The sequence below is a fragment of the Anabrus simplex genome, chromosome 2 (assembly GCF_040414725.1).
Source record: "Anabrus simplex isolate iqAnaSimp1 chromosome 2, ASM4041472v1, whole genome shotgun sequence".
NCBI lineage: Eukaryota > Metazoa > Arthropoda > Insecta > Orthoptera > Tettigoniidae > Anabrus > Anabrus simplex.
Genome location: NC_090266.1, coordinates 60,225,646 through 60,252,610, shown reverse-complemented (window position 1 = coordinate 60,252,610; position 26,965 = coordinate 60,225,646). Strand labels below are relative to the sequence as shown.

General features: G+C 42.4%; 1 protein-coding gene across 1 annotated transcript; it reads right to left on the bottom strand.

The window, feature by feature from the left end:
• Window positions 1–2,653: 2,653 nt before the first annotated feature.
• Window positions 2,654–26,396, bottom strand: LOC136863864 (vitellogenin-1). Its single transcript, XM_067140223.2, has 20 exons — window positions 26,285–26,396; window positions 22,848–22,874; window positions 22,191–22,336; window positions 21,886–22,023; window positions 21,632–21,799; window positions 21,309–21,551; window positions 20,351–21,222; window positions 20,101–20,269; window positions 19,390–20,000; window positions 18,928–19,144; window positions 18,563–18,836; window positions 16,135–16,387; window positions 15,577–15,871; window positions 15,249–15,480; window positions 14,923–15,087; window positions 5,034–5,203; window positions 4,806–4,949; window positions 4,258–4,726; window positions 3,990–4,177; window positions 2,654–3,761 (listed from the first exon to the last, which is right to left on the bottom strand). The coding sequence occupies exons 1-20, from the start codon at window positions 26,313–26,315 to the stop codon at window positions 2,808–2,810; spliced, it is 5,766 nt and encodes a 1,921-aa protein (XP_066996324.2). The 5' UTR covers window positions 26,316–26,396; the 3' UTR covers window positions 2,654–2,807.
• Window positions 26,397–26,965: the final 569 nt, after the last annotated feature.

Here is a 26,965-nt window from a genome sequence, read left to right as displayed (position 1 = left end):
CAGCGTCTCAAACGTCTGAGCCATTCAGCCTGGCAGGATATGGTAGGTGGCGGTACACATTTTCTAATTACTAGATTGTGTGGACAAAATACATTGACTAAATTCCAATCCTCTCCGCAGTGCTCATATGGAGTGAGGGCAAATAACGCTGTTGATGGTTATTTGTCCGTCGGATGGCGACATAAAGCCTTGAGCAGACCTCTCGATGCTTTTCGACAGGAAAAGGCTATGTGCCACTACCTGCTTTTACCCTCTCCCTTCCAACTATCGTATATCATGTCATTCATTTCATCTTATTATCTTCCCTAATGAGGTTGACGTCAGGAAGGGCATCCGGCTATTTAAAAAATCCATCGTAAAATATTCATCTCACCACAAACCCGACACTGTAAAGAAACGGGAGAACGAAGGGAAATACGTTAGGTTATAACGTTATGCACCCTTAACCAGCAGTCCGCATTTCAAATCACCCACGCTGTGACGTCAGAGCTCTGTCAGGAGAAGGCCTGCGCGTTCGGTTATGTAAAGATAAGCATGCATTTTTAAATCGCCCACGCTTTTTACATCGCAGTTCCCTCACTACACCAAGGGGTAGACGGGCAACAAAGCCTGTGCGTGCGTGAGTAATCCGTTTTACAGTAACTTGCAAACTCGCCGTCAGAGTGTACCTCAAGCTGTTGTACATGCTTACATGCGTACTAATTATTCTCCCCTGTTTATGTCTCTAGCGGGACATAATAGTCATTCGTTTACAGTAACTCTCAAAGGCCCGGCGAGAGTGCACTGTTATGTCTTTAGCGGTATCTGATAGTCTTTGATTATAGTAACTCACGAAGTCGCCGCGAGAGCGCACTGACATGTCCTTAGCGGGATCTGATAATCATTTTTCACCCTGTGACGTCGTAGCTCTGTCAGGAGAAGGCATGCACGTTCGGTTATGTAAAGATAAGTATGCATTTTAAATCGCCCGCGCTTATTACGTCACAGCTCCGTCACTATTCCAAGGGGGAGACGACAAAGAGTGTGTGTGAGGTTAGGTTGCCGTTCGTGGTCAAGATTAGGTTAACACACGTGTTAAACCAAACCTACACGTCACTTCACTAGTTCGACTCGTCCAAGGGGAACCCGTTTGATGTTAGGTTAGCTTTCCTCATAGCGAGGTTAGGTTAACACGTCATAACCTCCCAACTACCGGTCACCTAACAGATTGGACTCCTCCATGGAGAACCTGTGTGTGTGTGTGTGAGGTTATGTTAACGTTCATGCGCAAGGTTAGGTTAACACGTCATAATGACGTCTTAGCCTCACCTGCAGGTCACCTAACCGATTTGTGGCTCCTCTATGGGCACCCGATCGGCTCGGCTCATCCAAAGGGGTCCGTGACCTTTCCGACTCGGCTCCTCAAAGGGGGGCCCGTCTGATTCAACTCCTCCAAAGTGGCCCGTGAAGTTAGCATTGCACTTGTAGTAAGGCTACGATGACATAAACTCACCTAGCGGTCAAAACACTCTAGGTTGGCCAGTGAAGTTAGCATTGCCCTCGTACGTATGCGTATGACGTCATAACCTCACCTAGGTGTCAAGAACACCCCAGATCATTCCCTGACCAATTAGGCGCCTCCAATGGTGTCTGTGATTTGACTTGCTCTCGTACGCAAGGTTATGACGTTATTCCTCGTCTTAACTTCAATGGTCTGGAACCTACATAGCCTTATTACTCAACTAGGTGTCATTGACCTCGTTCTGTAATCTACATAGCCTTACTCAACCTCGTGGGAAAATGCTGATTCAGCACCCATTGTTTTAGAATATACATTCCTCATACTACTAATCCATCTCACCTTCAGCATTCTTCTGTAACACCACATTTCAAAAGCTTCTCTTCTCTTTCTTTGTGAGATAGTTATCGTCCATGTTTCACTTCCATACAGTGCCAGGCTCCAGACGAAGGTCTTCAAAAACATCTTTCTAATTCCTATGTCAATGTTCGAAGTGAGCAAATATATTTTCTTAAGAAAGCCCTTCTTTGCTTGTGTAGTCTGCATTTTATATCCTCCTTGCTTCTGCCATCGTCAGTTATTTTACTACCCACGTAACAATATTCGTCTACTTCCTTTAAGACTTCATTAGCTAGTCTAATATTTCCTGCATCACCTGACTTTATTCGACTGCACTCCATTACTTTTGTTTTGGACTAATTTATTTCAACTTGAACTCCTAACCCATGACTCTGTCCATACCATTTAATAATTTCTCCACATCTTCTGCAATGTCATAATGCATAATGCATAAATGGGTTCCGGTTCAAAAATGCATTTCCTGAAATATCAGTATTTTTTGCTTAGTATGATTTGGTAAGGAGTTCTTCAATTATGTTCTAGTATTATTTCCATGATCGGCACAATACTGCGGCTTAGTCTGTCCCAAGTAACTACTGCGCCTATATTATCAAGCAGAGGATGAGACTTAACTCATAATTGCAAGAATTAGGGATCGTTGGGTTAAATGAAATAACGTTGGAATCGACTTCAGTCGCAAAGGATTAAATTAACAAATCAATATTTCTCTTCAATGTTCTTCAGAATGTATTTAACTACTCTACCCTAAGTTATCAGTAAGGAAAGAAGAAGGCGAGAGAATATAAACAATTGAGATTATTGCTTAAATGTTTATTCTATTTATAAATATGTTACTTACAAACTTAATCTCTTGTTTTAAAGAGTTGTACTGAACATGATATAAAGAATATTAGCAATAAATTGTTGTTCGGAGCCAGTTCAAAGACAGTCGCTAACTAGCAGAAAAAAATCATTCCTGACAGTTCAATGGCAGTGGTACGTTTTTATACATATGGGTCTGCTTTCTGCTGAAGTCAGGATTAGCTCCCTTTTCAATGTTTTTAGCCCATCGTCTTGCTACTTCGCTATCTGCAATACAGTGGAATGGGATCTTCTTGTGCACCTCATCCTGAGCACTGCAACTTGACTTGCACTTGGGGAGAGGCTGTTGAGAGAAGCAGATCTGCCCGCTTTCTTTGATAACCTTTACCTTGTGATCGGTGCAACCTGGCTGGCCTTTGTTCCCACTGGGAATGTTGGGCTTGCCACTTCCAGCTTCGCCTTGTTCATCGCTCTCGCTGGACGATGAACTAGAGCTTTCACTGGAACTCGAGCTGGAACTAGAACTAGAACTGGAACTAGAGCTAGAGCTAGAACTGTCTTCATCGTCATAGGCTCCTGCCTCGTGCTCGTTGATCACATCTCCGAGCATTACCTTTACCTCGTAACATGGTGCGCTCTTCGCTTCCTCATAGAATTTCTTAGCTGGCCCGGAACACGACTGATGCGTCAGTGCGTTGCTTGCAACAAACCATTCAGGTTCCTTTAACACACAGTTCCATGGTGTCATGAAATCCGTTGCGGGCTCTCCGGTGAATGTTCCACAAAGACCTCGGACTTCACTACGGTAGGAATTATTAGCCACCACCTTCACTCGCTGGCCGTCGAAGGTGACCTCCAGGCCACAGTCCGGGAGATTGGCGTATAATGCACCGCTGGGTAGGACGGTAGCTTGCACCAAGTTTGTTCCATCCTGACCATCTACTTCAGTGAGATTGTTTTGCGACACGCGTGATGGACGCCCGTTCACTTTCAGGGTAGCAGAAGAGCTTCCCTTCGAATAACTTTCTTCGAATTCACTGCTTGAGCTTGAGGATGAGGGTGATAGGAACAAAGTATCTTCACCCACGACTATCAGGACTTCCTGAAAACAAAAAAATATTATTTTAGTAAAGCAATACAATGGCTACAATAACATATGACATGGGTTCTTTGAGACACTGCAAAGCAGAATTTTCGCCCAGGAAAGGAAATCCATTAACGATTCAGTTAATCTACAGACAGCGATATCTCATCCGACTGCGCCAGTTTTCGTTCCTGTAACACTGAGAACAGAGTATTGGTTTATGTAATTTATTAGAAGACGTCATACCCTCTGGTTGTTGGACGAGTCCCTGATAAGGACTGTTGCGTTGTTTCGTTGTGCGTTGCCTTCTGAATCCGGTTCAGCACTGCCTTGAGGAGCAGTAGTCATCATAACATGCCAGCATTTTCCGAGCTCAATGGGGTAGGTCTTGTTGTCAAATGTATTGGCACGTGTAGCATCAATGACACAGGTTGCTAAAGAGAAATAACAAAAGTCATCAATGATGAGTGCTGTTTACTTTCTGCTAATCAAAGATATGTTAAAAAATACTCACGTTCGTTCTGAGCGGCAAGAACCTTTCGTGCAATTCGCTGAGTGGCTGACATCTGAGGATGGACGACAACTAGAGGCCTCACGTAAGGGCCCACGCGTACGTTGTTGAATTCAGCTGCCAGTGAAGGTGTCTGGATTGAAACATTGACGGACTTGAGATTAGGAGCGAAGCTAGCGTTGAAGTAAGCAAGGCCACTTGGTGTATTCGGGCTCACTACGTCCTCATCCAAGTAAGCCCATCCCAGTTGACGGATTAAACTGTAAGCCTTGTATGTGTAGTTCTGTACGGGGGCAGAAAGCTTCTGGAAACGTGCAGAGCATTCGTATTGGTCAATAAAATTCGCTCTGACGGTCACATTGCGGCAAGCGGGCAGCCAATAGTTATTATTCGACATCTGGCTTTCACAAAGCTTGGCAATTGGCTGTTCTTGGAGAAACTGTCGCCGATCATCGCTTTGTGTCAGGTTACACTAAAAGAAAAGAATCTCCATTAGTACCTTCAAAGGCTGATGTCATACAAGTGAGTCTGAATTGTTTCTGGTAATGTACCTTAGCATTGATCTCTGCGCCAGAGCTGCACTTTTCGCCGAAGTTCAACTGAGCTTTAATTGATGAAGATGGATCTGCCCACAAGGCCTTCTTGAAGTTGTTCATGGGTACTGACGCCCATTTTCCGGAAACATCCAAGCAAATCTAGAATTATAATACAATGTTATGTACCGACTTCCAAATCTGTAAATGAAATTTCCACTGCCTCAGACTTCTATTTGTACTGACCTGGCCACGTTGGCTCTGGGAGGAAGAATGTGCAGGTTTCTGGCTTGCAAATAACAGGAATCGATTCTTACTATCAACAGGGCTCGCAGCATAAGCTGCAGTGGCTATGTACTGAGCCTTGCTTTCACCGTTGAATTGGACGGATACATCCACAACAGCAGCAGAAGGGCCTGTAACATTGAACAAACTTGTAAAATGTCTTGATTTACAAAAATGAATTGAGTTGGGTCATATTGTTGGACGCGCTGTTGAAGGTGCTTTGTCTAATTGTAGTGATAAAGTAGTAACTATTGAGTTTTGGTTAATTTAGTTCTATAAATATTGGTGTTCGTTGGTAGTCATTATGATTGGTAATATTGATTTAAATATTACATTCAGTAGTTCCGTATGTGTACATTACATAGTTTAGGTTTATAAATACTTGATTTCTTATTTGGATTGTAGGAAATGAGAAACAATGTTCGATTTTTCTTCGGTATCTATAGTTTTGTTGGTGGCATACATATAAAGGCAGTTTATTATACGGGGTTTTACCTTCCACACTTTCTACATTTACACTCATATAAGTACCATACTACATACGATACATGTAGTATAGCACATACAGTACTTTGCACCTATCAAGAAGGAAACAGTTTCTTCAAATAATCAAAAAGATGTGGTAGCACTCTAAATTTATTTAAAGAAAATAGAATAAGTGTTAGGAAAATATAAGTTATTTAGCTGAGAAAATAGTTAACGGCCCTTCATTGTTAGCAGTTACTTCTGGTCCTCCAATTCAAATATTCCGTTGTTGGCATACGGCAAGATAAATAAACTGATTGTTATAATTCGACGCTTGTTGTTCAAGTTTTAGCATAGTTTCGAGAAAAGTTATTGAGTCACTATTTCAAAGGTATTCTCTGGTACGGTACTTTTGACACTTCAGCCATTAGGAGCAATTTTAATATATGTTAGCTCGTATATAGAAGAAGAATAATATGTCTAGCATAACGTGTTTAGGTTTTACGTCAGTTCTAATATTTCAGATTTCCTGCTGTAATTAGGATACGCCTAAGTGCAGATTATTGTAGTGGTATTACTTTTTAGATAGTAACTTGCTTGCTATATTGGTCTTTCAGCTTAACTTCGTTATAATAATAATAATAATTGAGCCATGTATTTGATATTCCCTCCCCTCTTATACTATTTATTGTGTCTGTTTTAATGTTTTTCAACTTTTATGCATTATTGTGTTTTTCGCCCGTTGTTGTCCCTTTGGGGTCCCAGGGTAAAGGAACTTTTTCCGCCCTGGGAACGGCCCGGCCTGTGCTGCCTCCACTTTGCTTTCCCTCCCGTACCCCTGCGTTGCGCCGAGCTCTTTTCACGCAGCCTGACCGTGTCGCCTTGCGTCATGTGGTCTCGCGTCACGGCTACTCTTGGCGAGGCCGTGCGGCCTGGCTGGGAGCAAGTGTTATTCTTGCCTCGCTCTCTGACTTGAGCATTTCACGCACCCGCCTTCGAACCCTGGACCGCTAGGGGTGTGGGAGGTAAGCACCTAAAACTTGCTTAACATTTACAGACGATGGGAGGACATTAATTTTGATTGTAAACCACTGAATAGGCGCTGAAGTTGTTTCAAGGTATTATAAAAGCAGAGTTGCTTCCAAATCGTAAAGTATGTGTGAACCCCTTGGGTCTGTTTACTGCAGCCTCACTGCAGCTTGAGTTATTGGGAGTTTGTCCCCTGGGTAGTTGAAAATAAGTGTATATACGTATATGTTGAATGATGTATTCAACTCCCCTAGGAGTTTTAGGCGCTTAGAAACGTCCCCTAATGAAAGTATGGTATGTTATGTTAGGGGAAATTTGCGCTCCTCCTTGAGCCACCCGAGGTGGCGTATTATTAATAACCCTTATCTAGAATTATCCTTTACACTGTTCTTTGGTGATGAACTGTGAACAGGGCTGGATCCCTGTAAATTACAATAGGGCACGTGTCGGAGGAACCTGAGTGATGTTGGTGTTTAAATATTTTAATCTTTTTTACTTTTCTTGGTGTTTACCTATTTTGTTTAATAAACTTTGTTAACCTGATTTCCTCGGGTATCAGTGTTCTTGCCCTCTGGGTGGTACCCTATCCTCGAAAAGTCCAGATCCTATGGAGGCCGCACCTTCTGAAGGTTTTGCCAGTGATAATTAACGGTACAAAAACTGGTAGCAGAGCGTTCGTTGGATCTGGACTGGTTTTCGATTAGCCGAGGAATTTGAGTCCGTAACATTCTTTCCGTTTCGGGGATTTCTTTAGTTGTTGTGTGGTTTATATCAATTGAACCATGTCCATTCGAGACATACCTTATCCGGGTTCCCTGCGGAAGGAGGAGCTTTTGTATGAACTTGGGATACGTAACTTAGAATCTAAAGGCACCGTCAAGGCCGATGAAATTTTGTTACGGAATAACTTAAATAGACCGATTACGGTACCCCATTATACTGAAGGTGAGGTCGCTAGCGCGCTGTCCCTTATTCAGGCTAACCTTTCTAATACAGCATCTGTGATGGATTTTCTGGAGAATGACGTGGCTTCTCCTCATCAACTCAAGAGACTACAGGGTAGATTAAATCATTATTGTCAATGAGTGGAAGATCTCCTTTCCCTGGAATTGAAGGAAGAGATATCGGGTCAGGTTCTCGAAATAAGGACACATCAGTTGACCTTTTAGAGAAGGTGGAGGCCTGGTTAGCAGGGCTTTCCATTAAATCTAAGCCCGTTCTTCCCCCACCTGCCCAGGTGGAAGGCGAGGTGAATCAACAGTCTCGTAGCTGTGAGCTTGACGAGGAGAGAGCTTCGCTTCCACCGCAGCAGTCTGTTCATTTAAATGCTCCTTCTGATTGTCGCCCGTTGAATCAACAGTCTACTGTGCCATCTTTGAGCTCACCTTTTTCGAATATGCCTCACCCTTTGAATATGATGTTGAAAGGTGCCCCTCGTTACTCAGTAAACTCGGCAAGCGATGTGGTTTCTTTTCTTCGGTTTCTGGTTGAATTTTTGGATCATGCCTTAGTCTTTGGGTTAACGCATGCTCAAATTCTACAGATTATTTACACATATACGATTGGGGTTTTGTCAAATAAAATAGTAAACGCTATTTCGAGTCAATCCTCTCTACATCAGTTTCATGCTCATTTATTGGCTCAGTTTATTCCTCCTAGGGCTCTTCATTCGTTAGTCCAGAAATTTTATTTCAGAGTGCAGCGCCTGGATGAGCCTCTATCGGAGTTTATTTCGGATATCAAGTTTTATGCCAAGGTTTTTGCGCTGAATTTCACTGAAGAGCAAATTGTAGCTACAATTGTGGAGGGCATTTCTCCCTTATACCGTTCATGTTTATGCTTCGCGTCCCAGCCTCGTAATTTTGACGAATTGGAAGCGATGGTTGTGTCCGCGGAGGGTTTTCGGCATGCTGATTCACTTCGAGTTGAGAATACTTCTTCCTTGCCCTGTGATAATTCTGGTTCTTCGTTGGTTAATAAACCTGCCCCATTAAAAAGATGTTTTGGTTGCGGGGCTTCCGATCATCTTCGAAATAAGTGTCCTGTTCGTTCTACTAGCGCACAGGTGTCGGGTGCCAGTTCGGGCACCAGGGTTCAGTCTAGGGCTTCTAATTTTGTATGTTTCAAGTGTGGGGTTCCTGGCCACGTGGCGCGGCAGTGTTCGCGTAAGCCAAATGTTAGCTGACTAGATAGGAAAGCGGGAGGTGTTGGCCTTCCCGATCTAGCGCCTGTAGAACCAGGTTATTCTCGCCTTTCTTCCCGCGAATATTCTCCTGGTTGCCCTGATCAGTGTTTAGCCATATCTACCGAGGTTAAGGGATTAGCCCCCTTCGTCAAGGTAGAAATAAATAATGAACCGGTAACGGCCCTTTTGGACTCGGGAAGCGTAGTCTCGTTTATCAGTGAGAAGTGGTTTGCTCTCAATAGTTCTGTTTGTAAATTTTCCGATGTACTGCCTGTTTCTCTGTCGTTTGTTGCTGCAAATTCTTCGAGAGTGGAAGTTTCCGGCGTGGTAAAGTGCAAAGTTCGACTGGCTAATTTCTCCTGGAAATTCCCCCTTTATGTAACTAAAAATTTGCCATATCCTATAATCCTCGGCTCTAAATTTTTGCACATACTGGGCTCCTGTTGGATATGCAGGATGGCATTAGACCTTAGTCATTTGCCCGAGAATCAAGCTGATTGTATTAGGGAAATATGTGATGACTTCCCGGACGCTTTCACCGAAGAATTGGGGATGACGAATCTTTTAGAGTACAAGATCGAGGTCACGGACTCGGTTCCGGTTAGGTCACCGCCCTATCGCTTGGCTCCTCCCAAAATGCAAGCGTTAAAGGAGATAGTTAATAAAATGTTGGATCAGGGCATTATTCGGCCGTCTACTTCTGCCTACTCCTCCCCCATCTTCCTTGTCCCGAAGCCTCAAGGTGGTTATCGACCTGTGTTGGACTAAAGGGCTTTGAATAAGAAAGTCGTATTGCAGTCAGTTCCTCTCCCTGATCTGCATTCTTGCTTCTCATGGTTCAAGAAGGCTAGATATTTTACAGTTTTAGATTTAAATCAGGCGTATTACCAGATTCCGTTAGCTGAAGAGTCTCGTCACTTGACAGCCTTCGCTACGGACTGGAATCTTTACGAATTTTGCCGTTTGCCCTTCGGTATTTCCACTGGCGCTGCCGTCCTCACTAGGCTGCTTGATCAACTGTTTTCTGACATCAAGTTCAACTATCTTTATCATTACCTTGACGATGTCGTAATTTTTTCCGAAACCTTTGAGGATCATCTCCGCCATTTGAGAGAAGTGTTGTCCCGTCTTCGCAAGGCTGGTCTTACGGTCAAACTTTCTAAGGTATCCTTTGCCAAGCCCCAAATGTCCTTCTTGGGACATATTGTGTCATTCAATGGCGTCTCTGTTGATCATTCTCGTACCGAGGCCATTCGCCAGTTCAAACCTCCTCTGGATGTTAAGGGTGTTGCTCGCTTTGTTGGGATGGTGAATTTTTTTCGAAAATTCATTCCACATTTTGCCAATCGAGCCGGGCCTCTTAACGCCTTCCGACGTAAAGGGGTTAAATTTGAATGGGGGCCCTCCCAACAAGCTGCCTTTGATGATTTAAAGTTGGCCATATCTAACGCTCCGGTGTTGGCTATGCCTGACTTTTCCAAGCCTTTCATTGTTCAGACCGATGCGTCGGCGTCTGCCGTTGCGGCCGTCCTTTTGCAGGACTCGGAATTGGGGAGACGTCCCATTGCATATGCTTCTAGGACCTTGTCTTCTGTCGAAGCCAAGTATTCTGTATACGAGCTAGAAGGATTGGCGGTATTGTTCGCTTTAGAAAGGTTTCGTATTTACCTAGAGCATGAAAGGTTGGTGCTTTAGGTGGGGGAGATCTGAGCCATGTATTTGATATTCCCTCCCCTCTTATACTATTTATTGTGTCTGTTTTAATGTTTTTCAACTTTTATGCATTATTGTGTTTTTCGCCCGTTGTTGTCCCTTTGGGCAAATAATAATAATAAATTATTCCTAAATGATGGTCCCAGGGTAAAGGAACTTTTTCAACTTGGTATGGGGCTGACTAAGATTTCCTAAACCTCTAAATTCTTCACACCACTTTGGTACTTAATATTTCCCATCTAGTCACCCCTCTGCAGCCTCTGCAGCTTCGGGCCAGAAGCCCAATTAGGATTTTAAGTGTTTTTCAAAAGAAGTGTGTAACAGACTGTCGATCATAAATGACACTAAATACAGATTTTAAAGTTTATAAGGTGTAATGTTGTTCGAAGCTTGTGCCTCTGAGAGGCTGGACTGTAGTAACATTTGGAGCGAAGTCTCCTAGAATGAAAATGAGTGGAGCAAGCATGCTCTTGTGAAAGTGCACCTGTTTTGAGCTAGATTGCTCAACACTTGTAAGTTATTGTGTCAATAATTGTCTCTATTCTGGGTGATTTCTGACTTTAACTCACTGTTATTGTGGGAGCTAACGAGCTCACTGTTAACTGTTATTTTTTGCAGCTTATTCAGAGTATCTATCAATTATTAAACACAAAACAAAGGGAAAAAATAAAATTTTATTATTTGGTGCTTTAACTTACATCTGATAATTTCACTGAACACCCATTAACCCCAGTACCTTCTTACACCTCTGTGAATTACGGAAACCCTGTAACAATAATAATCGCTATACATGTGTAGATTTTTGTGTAATGCTAGTAGAGTCCTTTGGATGCTTCAACATTTCACGGCCGGTTTGATTTCTATTTGCTCGTAATAATAACACTAACAATAATAATCTCTCTGTATTTATGTATTTAGTGAACCTACATTTCCATAGTTTCAAATAGACTATTATTATATCATTAGGAGACGCCTAAGTACAACATTCTAGTGTAGTTTCTTCATCAGTTAAAATCTTGCTTTACTCTTCTGAAATCTTTGTGTATCATACAAAATTGTTTGCATGAAATAGCTATACAAAATTAATGGGGAATCGCTATAGTAGCCTCTGTGTATAAAGGAAAGTGTGATAGATATAAAGCTGAAAATTACAGGCCAGTCAGTTTGACAATTGCAAGTAAACTTTGGGAAAGCATTCTTTCTGATTATATTAGACATGTTTGCGGAATTAATAACTGGTTCGATAGAAGGCTGTTCGGGTTTAGGAAAGGTTATTTCACTGAAACTCAAGTTGTAGGATTCCAGCAAGATATAGCAGATACCCCGGATTCAAGATGTCAAATGGACAGTATCGCGATTGACCTGTCTAAGGCATTTGATAGGGTGGATTATGGGAGACTACTGGCAAACATGAATGCAATTGGACTAGATAAAAGAGTGACTGAATGGGTGGCTATAATTCTAGAAACTAGAACTTAGAGAATTAGAATAGGTGAAGCTTTATCTGAAGCTGTAATAATTAAGAGGGGAATTGCTCAAGGCAGCATTATTGGACCTTTATGTTTTCTTATATATAAATGATATGAGTTTTTTTTACAATTTGCTTTACGTCGCACCGACACAGATAGGTTTTATGGCGACGATGGGATAGGCCTAGGAGTCCGAAGGAAGCGGCCGTGGCCTTAATTAAGGTACAGCCCCAGCATTTGCCTGGTGTGAAAATGGGAAATCACGGAAAACCATCTTCAGGACTGCCGACAGTGGGGTTCGAATCCACTATCTCCCGGATGCAAGCCCACAGCTGCGAGGCCCTAAACGCACGGCCAGTTCCCCGGTAAATGATATGAGTAATGAAGTGGAATCAGAGACAATGCCTTTTGCGGATGATGTTATTCTCTATAGAGTAATCAATACGAGAAGTTACAAGATTGTGATCAACTGCAAAAATGAGCTCGATGATGTGGTGAGATCGATATTACGCAATGGTATGATGGCAAACGGGGTTAAAAGTCAGGTTGTAAGTTTCACAAATAGGAAAAGTCTTCTCAGTTTCAATTACTGTGCTGATGGGTTGAATGTTCCTTATGGGAATTATTGTAAGTACCTAGGTGTTAATATAAGGAAAGGTCTTCATTGGGGTAATCACATAAATATGATTGTAAATAAAGTGTACAGAACTATGCACATGGTTATGAGGGTTTTTAGGGGCTGTAGTAAGAATGTAAAGGATAGGGAATATAAGTCTCTCGTAAGACCCCAATTAGAGTGCGGTTTCAGTGTATGAGATCCTCACCAGGATTACTTGATTCGAGAACTGGAAAAAATCCAAAGAAAAGCAGCTCGATTTGTTCTGGGTGATTTTCGAAAAAAGAGTAGCGTTACAAAAATGTTGGAAAGTTTGGGCTGGGAAGAATTAGGAGAAAGGAGACGAGCTGCTCGACTAAGTGGTATGTTCCGAGCCGTCAGTGGTGAGATGGCGTGGAATGACATTAGTAGAAGAATAAGTTTGAGTGGTGTCTTTAAAAGTAGGAAATATCACAATAGACGGGGAGTTAGGGATTGGAATAACTTACCAAGGGAGATGTTCAATAAATTTCGAATTTCTCTGCAGTCATTTAAACAAAGACTGAGTTTAGGAAAGGTATCGGTGAGGAACCGATATATGTCATTGCAGGTAGAACAGCAGACCGGAGATGGTGTACAGAGAGGTGTTACAAAGGAGGGGCAAGGCAAGACGAAAGGGAACAGTAGGAAAGAGAATCGTAGATTAGATGATAGGGTGACTGGGGTGGAACCGGGTCGTGAGAGGGAGGGAAGGGAGGAGGAAGTAGATTCTTTAGCGATAAGGGAAGTTAAAGGAGATCAGGAGAGGAAGGGATCTAATGAAGTGGGTGGGGTTGAGGCTCTAGTCATGGGCGATACTATTGATAGGCATATGGAGAAAATATTTGGAGGGAAGGGAAACAGGGCAGTCTATTATTTTCGAATCAGTGCAAGGCAGATTTTGAGAAAAGTAGAAGGGATGGAGGAGGATAAGGAGAAGGTGGTGATTTTCTACGTTGGTACCAGTAACGTAAGGCAAACCAGGAACAGGTACCTGCATAGTTCAAAACGTGTGGGATCTGATAACGGCAGCGCGAGAGACATTTAAAGGAGCAGAGATTGTCATTAGTGGGATATTGTTCGGAAGAGATACTGATTAGAAGGTGATTTGGGATTAAATGATAATATGGAGTGGGGGAATGAGAAATTTGGACTGAGATTTGTAGATCCTAATGGGTGGGTGAGTGGGATATTAGGATCTACGCCTTCACTTGAATCCAAATTGTGCGCATAATTTAGGTTTTTTAAGTGCTATAGAGAAATCCGGAAAGACAGCACGGTCGCGGGAAGGAGGGCCTCATCCGCCCGTACCATATTGCTATCCTCGCCATGTAAATTTCCAACGCGCAACCTATGGAAAACAACTTTACTTCAGAGCGCTAGGAAAACACGTGCGTCCAATTCAACAGCTCACTCACTACACTGGTTTGAGAGAAGGACGTTTGGGTTTCGGATAGTTACTCCACCAAGGCTGAATTTGTAGGATTCCAGCAAGATATAGGTAACAGATATTTTACGTTCAGGAGGTCAAATGGACGGTATCCCTATTGACCTATCCAAGGCTTTTGATAGAGTAGATCATGGGAGACTGCTGGTGAAAATGAGGGCTACAGGACTAGATAAAAGAGTGTTCAAATGGGTGGCTAAATTTCTAGAGGACAGATTTCAAATAATTAGAGTAGGTGAAGTGTTACCTGAATCTTCAACGATCAAGGAGATGTCCCGCAGGGCACTATTATTGGACCTTATATTTCTGAATGAAATGAGAACAAATTGGTATCACGGATAACGCATATTATTATATATTGTATAGAGTAATGAATACGTTGTATGATTGTGAGAATACTGCAAAATTACCTCGACAATGTTGCGAGATGGACAGCACACAATGGTATGATTGCACAAGGAGAAGTACCCGAAAATACCTGCTCGTTGTTTTGGTGGCTGATTTGCAGCAGAAGGATATTGTTCCGAAAATGTTGCGTACTTTGGATTGGGAAGACTTGTGTGTAAGGAGACAAGCTGCTCGACTATGCGGGACGTGCCATGCTGTCAGTGGAGAAATGGCGTGGAATGGCATTAGTAGACGAATAATCTTGTGTGGAGGTTTTAGAGGTAGGATGTATTATAATTTATGAAGATAAATTTGGAAATCAAGGGGACAAATTTGTGCAGGAGGAAGAATTAGGGAATGGAATACTAAAGGAAATGTTCGATAAACTTCCAAGATCTTTGAAATCAAAAGGTCTAGATAAGCAATTGATAGTGAATCCGCAACCTGTGCGACAGTCCAAAATTGAGATAAGTGATAACTGATTGATTGACAGATTAATGTAAATAGAAATGGAGACTTACTCTTAATTCCAGCTGCGGCTCTATTAAGGAGCTGCTGCTGACGACTGCTGCTGTCTGGAGCGGTGGACGTTGGCTGTGCAGCATTGCTACTTGCTGAATCATTCGCATCGCTCTCACTAGCGGATTCATTAGATTCGTCCTCAACACCATCATCCTCGTTGTCATCTAGTGAGTAAACACATGTGCATTTTCCATTTAGGGAGATTACAATTGATTTTTGAAATAATTGGATGGAGGCAACTAAATCAAGTAATTCAGAATTCTTAACGGTCCAATTATCAAGCCTGGAGACGAAACTAGGTTATGTATTTGTTCTTATAACTCACCATATGAAGCTGTGAATGTAACAGAACTTGCAGAAGATTCGCTTGGATCGTATATTATATCGAATTGGCGATGGTAAATATTTTTTTCTGCCAATGGGAAATGAATCCAGGATACAGCATCATGCTGTTGAATAAATTCGTAGAGCTTTGGGAAATCTACAAACTCTGCTTCGGTGGTGAGGTTCAGTTTCCAAGCCAGACCGGTAGTTTGTTTTCCAAAAGTATTCTGCCACTGTAATGAGAAAGAATGCATGCACAATGATTATCATTCAATATACAGTATATTCAATGATGTGTGTGAAGAATTTTTCTGAGATTGGATGGTTACCTGTTTAGGCTCACGGACATGTACGATATTTGTGCTTCTATCCTCAGTTACGGGTTCAAAACTAAGGATGTTATACTGGCTGGTATATGGCACGGTACTCAGATGGAAAATCTTCTGCTCATCGCTTTTGTCGATTGGCTGGATGGCGAGGCGCAAGTCATTGTTCTGCAAATCGATGTCAGTCTTAGCACGAATGGGAAGTTGTATTTGGATATTTCTTTCAACGCCGGCAATATATCTCTTGCTATTGAAGGGCAACATAATGCTCATCTTGCTGCTGGTCTTTGAAGCATACCTGTGAAGAAATGGTGGAAATGTAGTATTCTTCAGGGTCAAAGCAACATTTCGAACACTGTTCACTAAGAATGAGAATAATTTAGTCCACCATTTTCATAATTCCTTTCCTAGTTAATCTCAGTCAATGTTTATACTTGGGAGAAATTATTAGAAGAATATATTTCATAAATTTTTGCATTACTGTTAAAGGTTTAATTGAATTTAGTATATGTAAAAGAAAATTAATATTATCGTACAGTAATATGCAAAATAGTCTCTTACACCATGTTGATGTCGGCAGTGGCATTGATAGCACGCAGAGAAGGCCACTGACCAGACCATTTCCTGGAGAGCTCGGGATTCACTCGAAGATTTGCTTCACCACCAATCTGGAGCAGGGTAGGATTCTTGATACTTATTTCATTGATCACACCAATAGGATTGGGGAATGCTATGGTCAGTGAATGAGTGTTGTAAAATTTAGTGAAGTTGAAACTCTTTCCTGAACGCAAAGCTGCAGCAGCATTCTGCAACACTGTAAAATTAAAAAGGGAAATATTAGTCTTCTTACTGGTTGATATCTTTCTTTCATTCTTTCTTTGAAACAATAAACTTTCCTCCACCAGTCCCAAATGTACAGGAAACTTAAGTCCTTCTATGGCCGACAAGTACATATTACGAGTAATGGTTCCAATTGTATTCACTGTTGATGAGGTGCCCCTAAAGAGGTGATTTGTAAGTATTTAAAACATAATTCAGTTTAATATAAAATACATAGTCCAAAAAATTAGGGGAACATGTTTTTGAACGTATGCCATGTTCCACAGAATAATACCTCACACCCAGGTATATTACAGACTAAACATTTATTCTTTACCGTTGAAGTATACAAAAGAACATCGATGGATTCGCGTTCATTTTCAGAACACAAACGGAAATATCCACATAGGGGCGAAAACAAAGTGATAACAGTCCTCCAGGGTGGATTTTGATCATATTTGGAGAGCTTTAGTATGGTGTATGTCCTCTACGAGCATTCATCAGAGCTTGGCACCTACGTGGCATGCTCCGTAAAACCGTAAAAATCGTCGGAGGTCACGTTGCAGTATCAGGTCCCATTCTTCAATGAGAGCCTGTTCGATGTCTTGGAGAGTCTGTGGTGGAACAGGATACCCACGAACACTTCTATCAAACCTATCCCACACATGCTCGATGAGATTAAGGTCCGGACTCACTGCTGGCCATTCCATCTCTTAAATGTCCAGTTCTCGCAAGAGGGCCTGGTGATGCGTGCTACATGTGCCCTGATATTGTCGTGCATGATTACGAATTCAGGGCCAACACCGTATACAGCAACCAACACATGCTGTAGCAGTATCTGCTCGATGTACGCCGCAGCGGTAAGATTATCACGGATGACGACATGATCCGTACGGCCTTCAATACTGACGCCATCCCAAACCATTACAGAACCTTGTCCGAATCGGTCGCCTTCCTGGACAACATTTGGCATGTACTGCTCACCACGGCGTCTCCATACACGCTGGCATCCATCACGCTGTGCAAGGGAAAATCTGGACCCGTCTGTGAACAACACACGTCTCCATTGGCGAAGTTGCCAGTTGATGTGGATACGGGCAAACAGAAGGCGAGCAGCGCGATGTTGCTGAGTTAAACGGGACATTGCAACAGGACGTCTGGGTCATAAGGGCACTTCTCTTAACCTATTCCTTACTGTCTGTTGAAAATGAAATGGTGTATGGCTTTTAGTGCCGGGAGTGTCCGAGGACATGTTCGGCTTGCCAGGTGCAGGTCTTTTGATTTGACGTCCGTAGGCGACCTGCGCGTCGTGATGAGAATGAAATGATGATGAAGACGACACATATACCCAGTCGCCGTGCCAGCGAAATTAACCAATCATGGTTAAAATTTCCGACCCTGCCGGGATTAGAACCCGGGATCCCTGTGACCAAAGGCCAGCACGCTATGGAGCCATGGAGCCGGACTACTGTCTGATCAGGCACCGTGACTCCAGTGACCCTCCTGAAGTCTTGTTGCAGTTCTCTGGCAGTTGCTGAACGACGCCGCAACGCACAGATGGTCAGATATCGGTCATCCTGAGGGGTTGCCATGCGTCCACGACCTTGTTCAACCCTCCTGGTGGACTGGCCTGTCTCATTATAGTGATTCCACAAGCAGTGAATAACTGACAGAGAGACATTGAGATCCACACCAACACGATGAAAAGTCCATCCTTCCTGAATCAAAGTGACGGCCCTTGCGACTTGAACCTTGTTAAGATGTCTCATGGGATGTGCTGGTTTACGTACAATGTGCTCAAATGACAGCAGTAGTCCGTGTACCTCACAACGACACACGGACACACCGCTATTCGCTTTGTTTTGAGGGGTAGCCCGGCAGTTTAATGCATGGCTATGCCTACAGGAGGAGTATAACTTAGATTTGACATACCATGAGTAGCTAAGGTCTCGAGGTATGCTGTACGGCCATTGGAACTCCATCTATTAAATTAACGTTCACATACCAGACATTAAAAAACATGTTCCCCTAATTTTTTTGAACTGTGTAAAATACCTGCTATCAAATTATAAAGGAAGATGCTGGTCACCTTCATAATATTTTCACTTAAGGTTTCTTCTCAGTCCTACTTTTTTATGAAATCGCTGTAAAGAAATATAAATAAACTTACTTTGAGGTATTTGATCAATTGTGTGGTTATCATAAGCGAAGAATCGCTGGCCTCCAAGGAACTGTAATTGAATGTTTCCTTCCAGTTGGTCATTGTCATCAGTTTCGATACCCAGCCATTCGGCAATCTGTTCTGATGACCAACTGTCATACTTCTTTGAACTGCGCCTGCGTGAACTGCCAGATCTGCTTGCACTCCAGCTGGATTCTTCAGAACCGCTCATGCCGTAAATGTATTGCATTAAGTCCTGCACGCTGGATACCATGGCAGCAGTCTAGAAACACAGGAAATGTTAAAAGTCCATAACGATGCCTACGAGGATATACTGCAAACACATATACCATGGGTAGAACAAGCACACTTACCATAACCTTCTCGCGTTGGAATCCTCCAAGATTGCGATGAACGTTGTAGAAGACTGAATTTGGCAGAAGAGAGTCATCGCTTCCAATGTAGTTCAGAGACTCGCCATAATCAAGTTTCAGCTCGTCGAGCATATTAGATATTTGATAACTCTTCGAATAGTGTAGACTGTACAGTTTGGGGCTCAGAAGGTCGAGAGCTGCCTGTGCGTTATTTGCCCTGAGAAACAAGATATCAGCGTTAGTGTACAAATATATATGTAGCATTGCGATGTCCTTTAACACTCATGAAATGTATCACATTATTCAAAAGTAAATTCTTTAAAGACTTAAAAATGGCAAATCATCCGATAATCAATCGAACGCTTCGCCTACAGTTATTAGTTACTTCATTTCGCTTTACTAAGTCGACACACAGATATGGAATTACTTTCGTAATTTTAACGTTCACAGAACCGTACTCACAATTCAGCGTGGCGTGGGCTGTTCATTGCAGCAGCTGACTGGATGACACTCTTCACTGCAGAGTTCACTTGGTTACTCTGATCTTGATTTGTGAACTGGGCCATTCTCTGGAGCAGGTACGCAGGAGGCTTGGTCTTTATGATCTGGAACACTGCAGCACATCGTACTTGATGCGCTTCACCCACATTCTGATAGATCTTGAAGAGAACTTGCCGCGCAATGTTGGGGTACACACGAACCATGTTTCTCAATGAGGCTACCATTAGTAATCGCTGAAAATCTGTAGTGGGGTATTTTCCTTCAAGGTAAGGCTCGTAGACATTCAGAATCTTTGGGTGAGCAATGTTTCCAAGGGCTTTAATGTAAACCTGGATTTTCGGACTGTCACCCTCTTGGAATGCTTTCTTCAGTTCTTGGGCGAAATATGGAATGTACTTATTTTGTACAGCGTTATTTTTCCGGGGGTTTAGGCGCCCGAAGACGTGAGAAGAGAAGTAGTTGTGGGCAGTGTCGTTATCTACTTGAGCCTTGCGCACTAGATTTGTGAATGCCATAATGGCAGATGTATTCAACATGGGCTGCTTCTGGACGTACGGCTTGGTCACAAATTCCTACAAGGAAAAAATTTGACACATGTACGTAAAATCAACTTCTAATTATGATGTTTCTGTACTTCTGAGCTATATTATTGGTGTATATAGGCTTACTTACAAAGAAAGCATCCATGTATTCTTCAGTTGGTACCCGGGCACTATCAGGTAGAACAGCGATGAGTTCGGCAGCTTCTTCGGTTTGTACTTTACCTTCTTTAATCCATACGCGTATTGCTTGAAGAGCCGGCGCAGTTCCTGCTTGAGCCACCGCATCACGGTATGCCTTCCTGAAATTGAAAAACTTCTCAAAAATTTCTGTTACCTCTTGTCTGTCATAATAAAAATCAATAAAAGGTAGTGATACTCACCAGGAGGCCCATGCAGAGGATTGAGATCTAGAGCTTGAGGAACTCTCTGAAGAGACGTAAAGTTTATTGGTTGCCTCTTCTAACTGCCTGAAACTTGCAATACGAATGATACGACATAAGATGGAGAACTTGGCCAGTGTGTTCTGTTCAGGGAGTGTGTTCGGGTCCTGAAGGTCATCGCCAATTTTATTTGCGACTTTTGTAATTACGCTCACGGTGGATACTTGGCTGGAGGCATTGACGGCATTTCCCTTATAACCAACAAAGTAAGGTAGTAGAGGAATGCTTGGAGGGAAGTCATTTGATGGACGGGGCTGATATTCCTCCTCTGAGCTACTGCTGCTGCTGCTGCTGCTGCTGCTGCTGCTACTGCTGCTCTCGGAACTGGCTGTCTGGTTGCGAATAGCGGAACGGCGGAAGCGAGGGTGTCTCGGTGATTCATGTTTTTGCCAGGATTTCCTTGGGAGCTCTTCACTGCTACTGCTACTGCTGCTGCTGCTACTACTCTGAGACTGTCCCAATTGCTGCTCATCATCTTCGCTGCTACTACTGCTGCTGCTGCTACTACTACTACTGCTGCTGCTGCTGCTGCTACTATCAGCACTATCAGTCTGGTTACTGGATTCCTGTTTCTCTCCGAATGGGTTGTTATATTCGTATACCAAATCGGTTTTTCGGGGGTTGGATGGTCCTTGAGGAGAGCCAGATGCAGAACTTACTGATGTAAGGGTTAAGTTGAGACGGCTCACTATCATTCCCTTTTGTGTTTCGAAGAGTGAAGGACTCATGATGACCTTATTCGTGATGACAGAGGACTGAATGATGTAATTGTTCAGATTTCCTTGAATTATGACTCTGGCTACCGATGATCGCTGTAACAATTAGAATAATGACACGTAGCAACATTCACGAATTATGTATCTACATCTACTTTCTCCTCATAATTTACTGTACTTACTGAAAATGCGTTGCCCTTCTTGTTAGAAGCTGGTTCCCATGTGCCGGGGAGCCCGGAAAGACCCCAATTGTAGGCAACGTGTTCGTCACAGTTACTGAAGTTCTTTGTCTTCACGACGTCCAGAAGTATTTTTTTATCTGCATTTTTGGTTGCAAGTGGCGCCAATTCCGGTTGGTTCTGGAGATGATATGGTGGTAGTGGGGAAATGTCGTACGCTGTTTCGCACTCGCCAACAACCGATTTCTGTGAAAAGGTTTGAATTAGTCTCTCTACAATTTTCTGCTACACAAAGAAGCTAACTGTAGAACACTTCCGCAACTTACTTCCATTGTCTTGAAGAATGCAGAGGCACTGTTGGGACTGGGCTTTCTGTTAAACTTTGAGCTGATGAGGTTCCTACCCAGGGTGTTTACTTGTAGCTGGCTCGCTATACCTTTCAGCATATTAACTTCCCATGTTGGAGTATCCTGGTTGACGGCCATCTCCTTTACCTGTGACGAGTTCAGGGATGTGATGTTAATTAAAAATTCAGAAGGAGGATGGATAAAGTTATAACATAATTCTGAACGGTTCTTACCACACCATCCTGAAGAGTAAGTTCGAATGGTTTTCCACTCATGGGCAGCTCGTTGAAGCTTAAGTGCTGGGACTCAATTTCTTGACTCCACCCGCCGGAAAGGTTGGTGTGGACTTCAGCATACTGAGGTTGCTTCACCTGTGGTACATGACACATATCACCTCAGAACAGACCGATTTTATTAGTCGTAAACGATGGAACCTTTACAAGTCAACAACTGTGCCTTGTGATGTATCCTGATGACATACAGAATGGTGAATGTCAATTCACAGGGAAACTAATTATAATATTGGGCCAAAACTCACCCAGACAACTATCTGTGATGAGGACGTGGGTATCACTTCGACCTTCGCCTTCATCAAAACACCGGTGTACTGGTTGTCAACCTGGTGAAGGGCTGCCAACGAACGGGCACACATCGTGTAGGTGTACTGGCGTCCGCTCTTCCAGCCTACGGACAATAAAATAATGTCATATAAATCTTCAGAATTAGTATTTGCTAACGAACAAAACTTAAAACTGGCTTTGTTTTTCTTTGTAAAATGCATTTGTTTAACATACAGTACATTTTATCATCCCAGCAACCAGAGTTGTATAATGCCATCGCCATATTCTTAAAAGACTCCTATTTAGGATATACAGTTTGACGTGCTACAACATCGGAAAAGTAACTAAACATACTACAGTTGCAGTGTTTGAATTTCATTTTTTTCTCGCTCTCATTCTCTCTCTCTCTCTCTCTCTCTCTCTCTCTCTCTGTGCACGTGTGTGAGTGTGTGTGTGTATTCTGTAAGGCCTCAGGTCTATTAAAACTATGATATTCAAGTACAAAATTATGGAATATTCATATGTGTATATTTACTGGTTATATTATGTATTGCAATGTATTAGTAGCTGGCTGTTTGGTCTTGTACCTAAAGCCAATAAAGGAAAGAAGAAAATCATTTGTTTGAATTACTCACCATTGTCGTTGCCTGATGTCACTGCAACTGCAACAGAAATAAAATAGTATTGTTAGTACAATAACACCTGTTAGAGTAAGTAGGGTTAACTTTAATTCGGTATAGGAGAACCGAAATGCGAGAAAGGTTAATCGAAAATAGTACAACAAGGTTACAAGAGTTATGATTACAATGAATTGGTAGTTGATATCAATTAGGGTTTGAATGATCAATCCCCTGGGGTAAAATACAAGGAAAATAGGTATTTAATGGCGTGTGGCCTGGTGCAAGTATTTCGAGTAGACGCCGAACAGGCGATCTGCGCGTCTAGGAGGATGGGCTCTACCTATGATGAATTCTGATGCTGAAGACGGCACACACACCCAGCCCCCGAGCTAGTGGAATTAACCAATTAAGGTTAAAATCCCAGACCCGGCCGGGAATCGAACCCGGGACCCTGTGGACCAAAGGTCAGCAAGCTAACCATTTAGCCATGGAGCCGGACAGGAAAGAAGATAACCACCTAGAGATAAAAGGGGAAGGGATATACAGAACTCGATCGTGGTCATAGTTTAAAAAGTTTTGATTAATATGGTAGATGTGATGGGTGTTGAATACTAGTACAATAGATAAACTGAGGAATGTGTAAATGATAAAATATAGTTTTCATGTAGTTTCTCCGACCACTACTGCCGAAATTATTCAATCAACATGGTTCATTGAAGAGTAAGCTATTACTTACTTAATCGGTTTACCCTCCAGGGTCAGTTTTTCTCTCGGACTCAGCAAGCGATCCCTCCTCTACCGCCTCAAGGGCAGTGTCCTGAAGCGTGAGACTTTGGGTCGTGGTTTACAACTAGGGAGGAGGACCAGTACCTCTCCCAGGTGGCCTCACCTGCTATGCTGAACAGGGGCCTTGTGGGCGGGATGGGAAGATTCGAAGGGATAGACAAGGAAGAGGAAAGGAAGCGGCCATGGCCTTAAGTTAGGTACCATCCCAGCATTTGCCTGGAGGAGAAGTGGGGAAACCACGGAGAATCACTTCCAGGATGGCTGAGATGGGAATCGAACCCACCTCTACTCAGTTGAACTCCCCAGGCTGAATGAACCCCGTTCCAGCCCTCGTACCACTTTTCAAGTTTCGTGGCAGAGCCGGGAATCGAACCTGGGCCTCCGGGGATGGCAGCTAACCACTAAACCACAGAGGCGGAGAGAGTTGGCTATTAATTTCCGTAAAAAGCATTGGTTTAAACCCCTTAATAATCCAATTATGCCTGAGGTGATAGTGATTATTCTCTTAAAAATGATTATTCCAATAATGTAACCTAGAAGTATCAGGGGGCAATTTTTTGTCACGTTATAAAAATGAAGCTATTTTTTCTAACCCTTCTATTGTTCCCGGAAACCAAAAATCAAAGGTTGCAGCTCCCATTTTTAATAACAACGCTGAACATATTACAGTTTGAAATATTCTAGAATCTGTAATGAAAGAATTACTTCAAAATGTATATATGAGGATGATAGAGAAGACTAGTATAGCTGAGGCAAGTGCTTGCACTAGGAAGTATTTCAACGAAGCTTCAGTCGATATAATGTACGTCTGGAGGACACAAGTGAGCAGCACTTCGTATTTTGACTGACTGAAATCCCTTCCCTTTCCCGGTTAGTTCTCTTACGGAAAATGTGCGCCTCATTCACCCTACCTCTTACATATTATTTATTCTTCGCCTCTCGTCTCTGGAACGGACAACCAGGTGCGAAGCGTCAGGGGAGACAGCGTGTACCACAACATTTTTGAGCGAAATATTGTCTATTTAATTCAATTATCCTTTTGAACATTAATTATTTCCCCATTAGTGACATTATTGTATTCCCAGCTTTGTTTATTTTCGTCTCATTTCGGCAATGCTAGGGCTCGCGTCGGTTCTGTGTGTTCCCTTTGATTTTCAAAGCTATCAGAGAGTGACCAACACTAACGCTATCTGTAGGTGCTGGCTATGGGACTATGATTTTCTATAGCGAGATTTCTCCGCCCAGTAGACAGACTTACCAGCGTCTCTTCTTGCTCTCATTGGCTAGTATTTGGATCTCAGTTGTAAAGGTGCTCTTATTGGCTACCATCGCAGATGTGCTTTTAATGTAATTAATTTGAATTTACTTTATTATAAGACACGTCTAAAAATAAAATAATAATATTCAAATACGAAGCATAGCAAATTTACACCTAAAAAATGAATGACTGCATCAAAACCCTTCAAGTACATGCATTTCCTTGCCCGCAATATTAGTTACGGTGTTATAACCCCAACAACTATTGACTTACATTCTTAATAATGAACTCCAGAGTGTGCATACGCAAACAACAAAACTGCTTAATTTTATGCTGTATATTCCATTAACGTCAGTTTCTAGTGAAGGCGCTATGAGTGCTGTCAAACGAATTAAAACCTTGTTAAGGAATTCGATGACCAACCAGAGCCTGTCTAACTTGGGAACTCTAGCTATAGAGAAGGAATTGCTGTGGCATCTTAGCAAGACGCCTGACTTCAAGACGAGAGTAGTAGACATATTTGCTGAAATGAAGGACAGGCGGATTGAATTAATTTATAATAATATTAAGGTAACTTATACGATTTTTTAAATTTCTTATTTCTCCTATTAAATCTACATAACAATGAAATATATTGCTATTTGTATTCTAAAAGTATGTTGCTATATGTCAACTCCCGCTGCCAATTTAATCAATATTTAAAATAAAACGAGTGCACGTAGGGTTATAGGTTGTTATAGGATTTGTCTTTTACTTTCACAGTCATTAATATAATATTGAATACAGATCTCTATACCTCGAAAACAAAATTCCATACAATGAATATGATTAAATACTTTAAAAAAAGACCTTCCGTGGCTCAGGCGGCACTCTCACCGCTGGATACCGTGGTTCAAATCCCGGTCACTCCATGTGAGATTTGTGCTAGACAAAGCGGAGGTCGGACAGGTTTTTCTCCGGGTACTCCTGTTTACACTGTCATCTTTCATTCCAGCAACACTCTCCATTAATATTTCATCTCATCTGTCAGTCATTTATCACTGCCCCAGAGGAGTACGACAGGTTTCGGCAGCCGGCACATTTCCTATCCTTGCCGCTAGATGGCGGCTTCATTCATTCCATTCCTGACCCGATCGAATGACTGGAAACAGGCTGTGGATTTTTCAGTTTAAATTTTAAAAAATCTCTATCTACTCCCTTACTTAGTTCACGCTTCACCACTGCGAACAACTTTAACAAATACACGGAACATTTTTCGTAAAGTCTTCCCTAGAAATATATACATGACAAATTCTCCTCTGCAAGAACATTATAGGTACAGAGACAGAAAAGAACTGAGGAGTTCCTATAGTAGACACAATGAGTAAATGGCAACCACTTGGAGTGATCACTAAAGGAACACACTTACCTAGCAGAACCAAGAGGTAGATGGCCCTCATTCTGTTACTGCTATGCTCCAGAGCAGAGAGCTCGCTATTATATAGCAGTAGGAGTGCTTATTCAGATGACCTTAGATATTAGGCCCCTTTAAACAGCAAGCATCATCATCATCATCAAGCTTATTCAGCTGCTCCTTGACCCGCCAGTCAGCGATGACCCACTGCCTGCTCCTATCACCGTCATATCCTAGCCACGTCCCTCTTGTCCCGGAGGTGTCCATCGTCAGTCAGTACGTAGACAGGATCGGCCGATGAGAGGTTCTAGTTACAAAATGACGATAGAACACAATGAAGGTGCAAGACAGATTGCAGTACACTACAAAATCTTACATTAAAATACAGAACAAGAACATGATTAATGTCAACAGTTTTACAGCGACTGGTATGTTCAGTTTACAATCTAAAATCCAACTTTCGAGGCTTCTTAGAAAATAGATTCAACAGATCTGTTAGTTCCACAGATATGTCTCTGAATGTTATTGTTTATTTTAAGTTTCAGTTTATTTTCTTTTTGTAAAATTTCTAAGTGGGGAGCGGAAAGGAACTGGCCACCCTACCGCACGTATACTCCGGCTCAGGCATACCTCTGCGGAGGTTCGGACCTGCCTGCGGGCAGAACACACCCTTACCCCTCCAAGTAGGGGCTCTAA

Coding starts and splice junctions, on each gene's coding strand:
- LOC136863864 (XM_067140223.2), bottom strand. CDS start 26,315: ATGAGGGCCATCTACCTCTTGGTTCTGCTAG. Junction 18,837..18,927: donor TCCAACGCGAGAAGGTTATG/GTAAGTGTGCTT, acceptor CTGTGTTTCTAG/ACTGCTGCCATGGTATCCAG. Junction 16,388..18,562: donor AATTGATCAAATACCTCAAA/GTAAGTTTATTT, acceptor TTAATTTTACAG/TGTTGCAGAATGCTGCTGCA.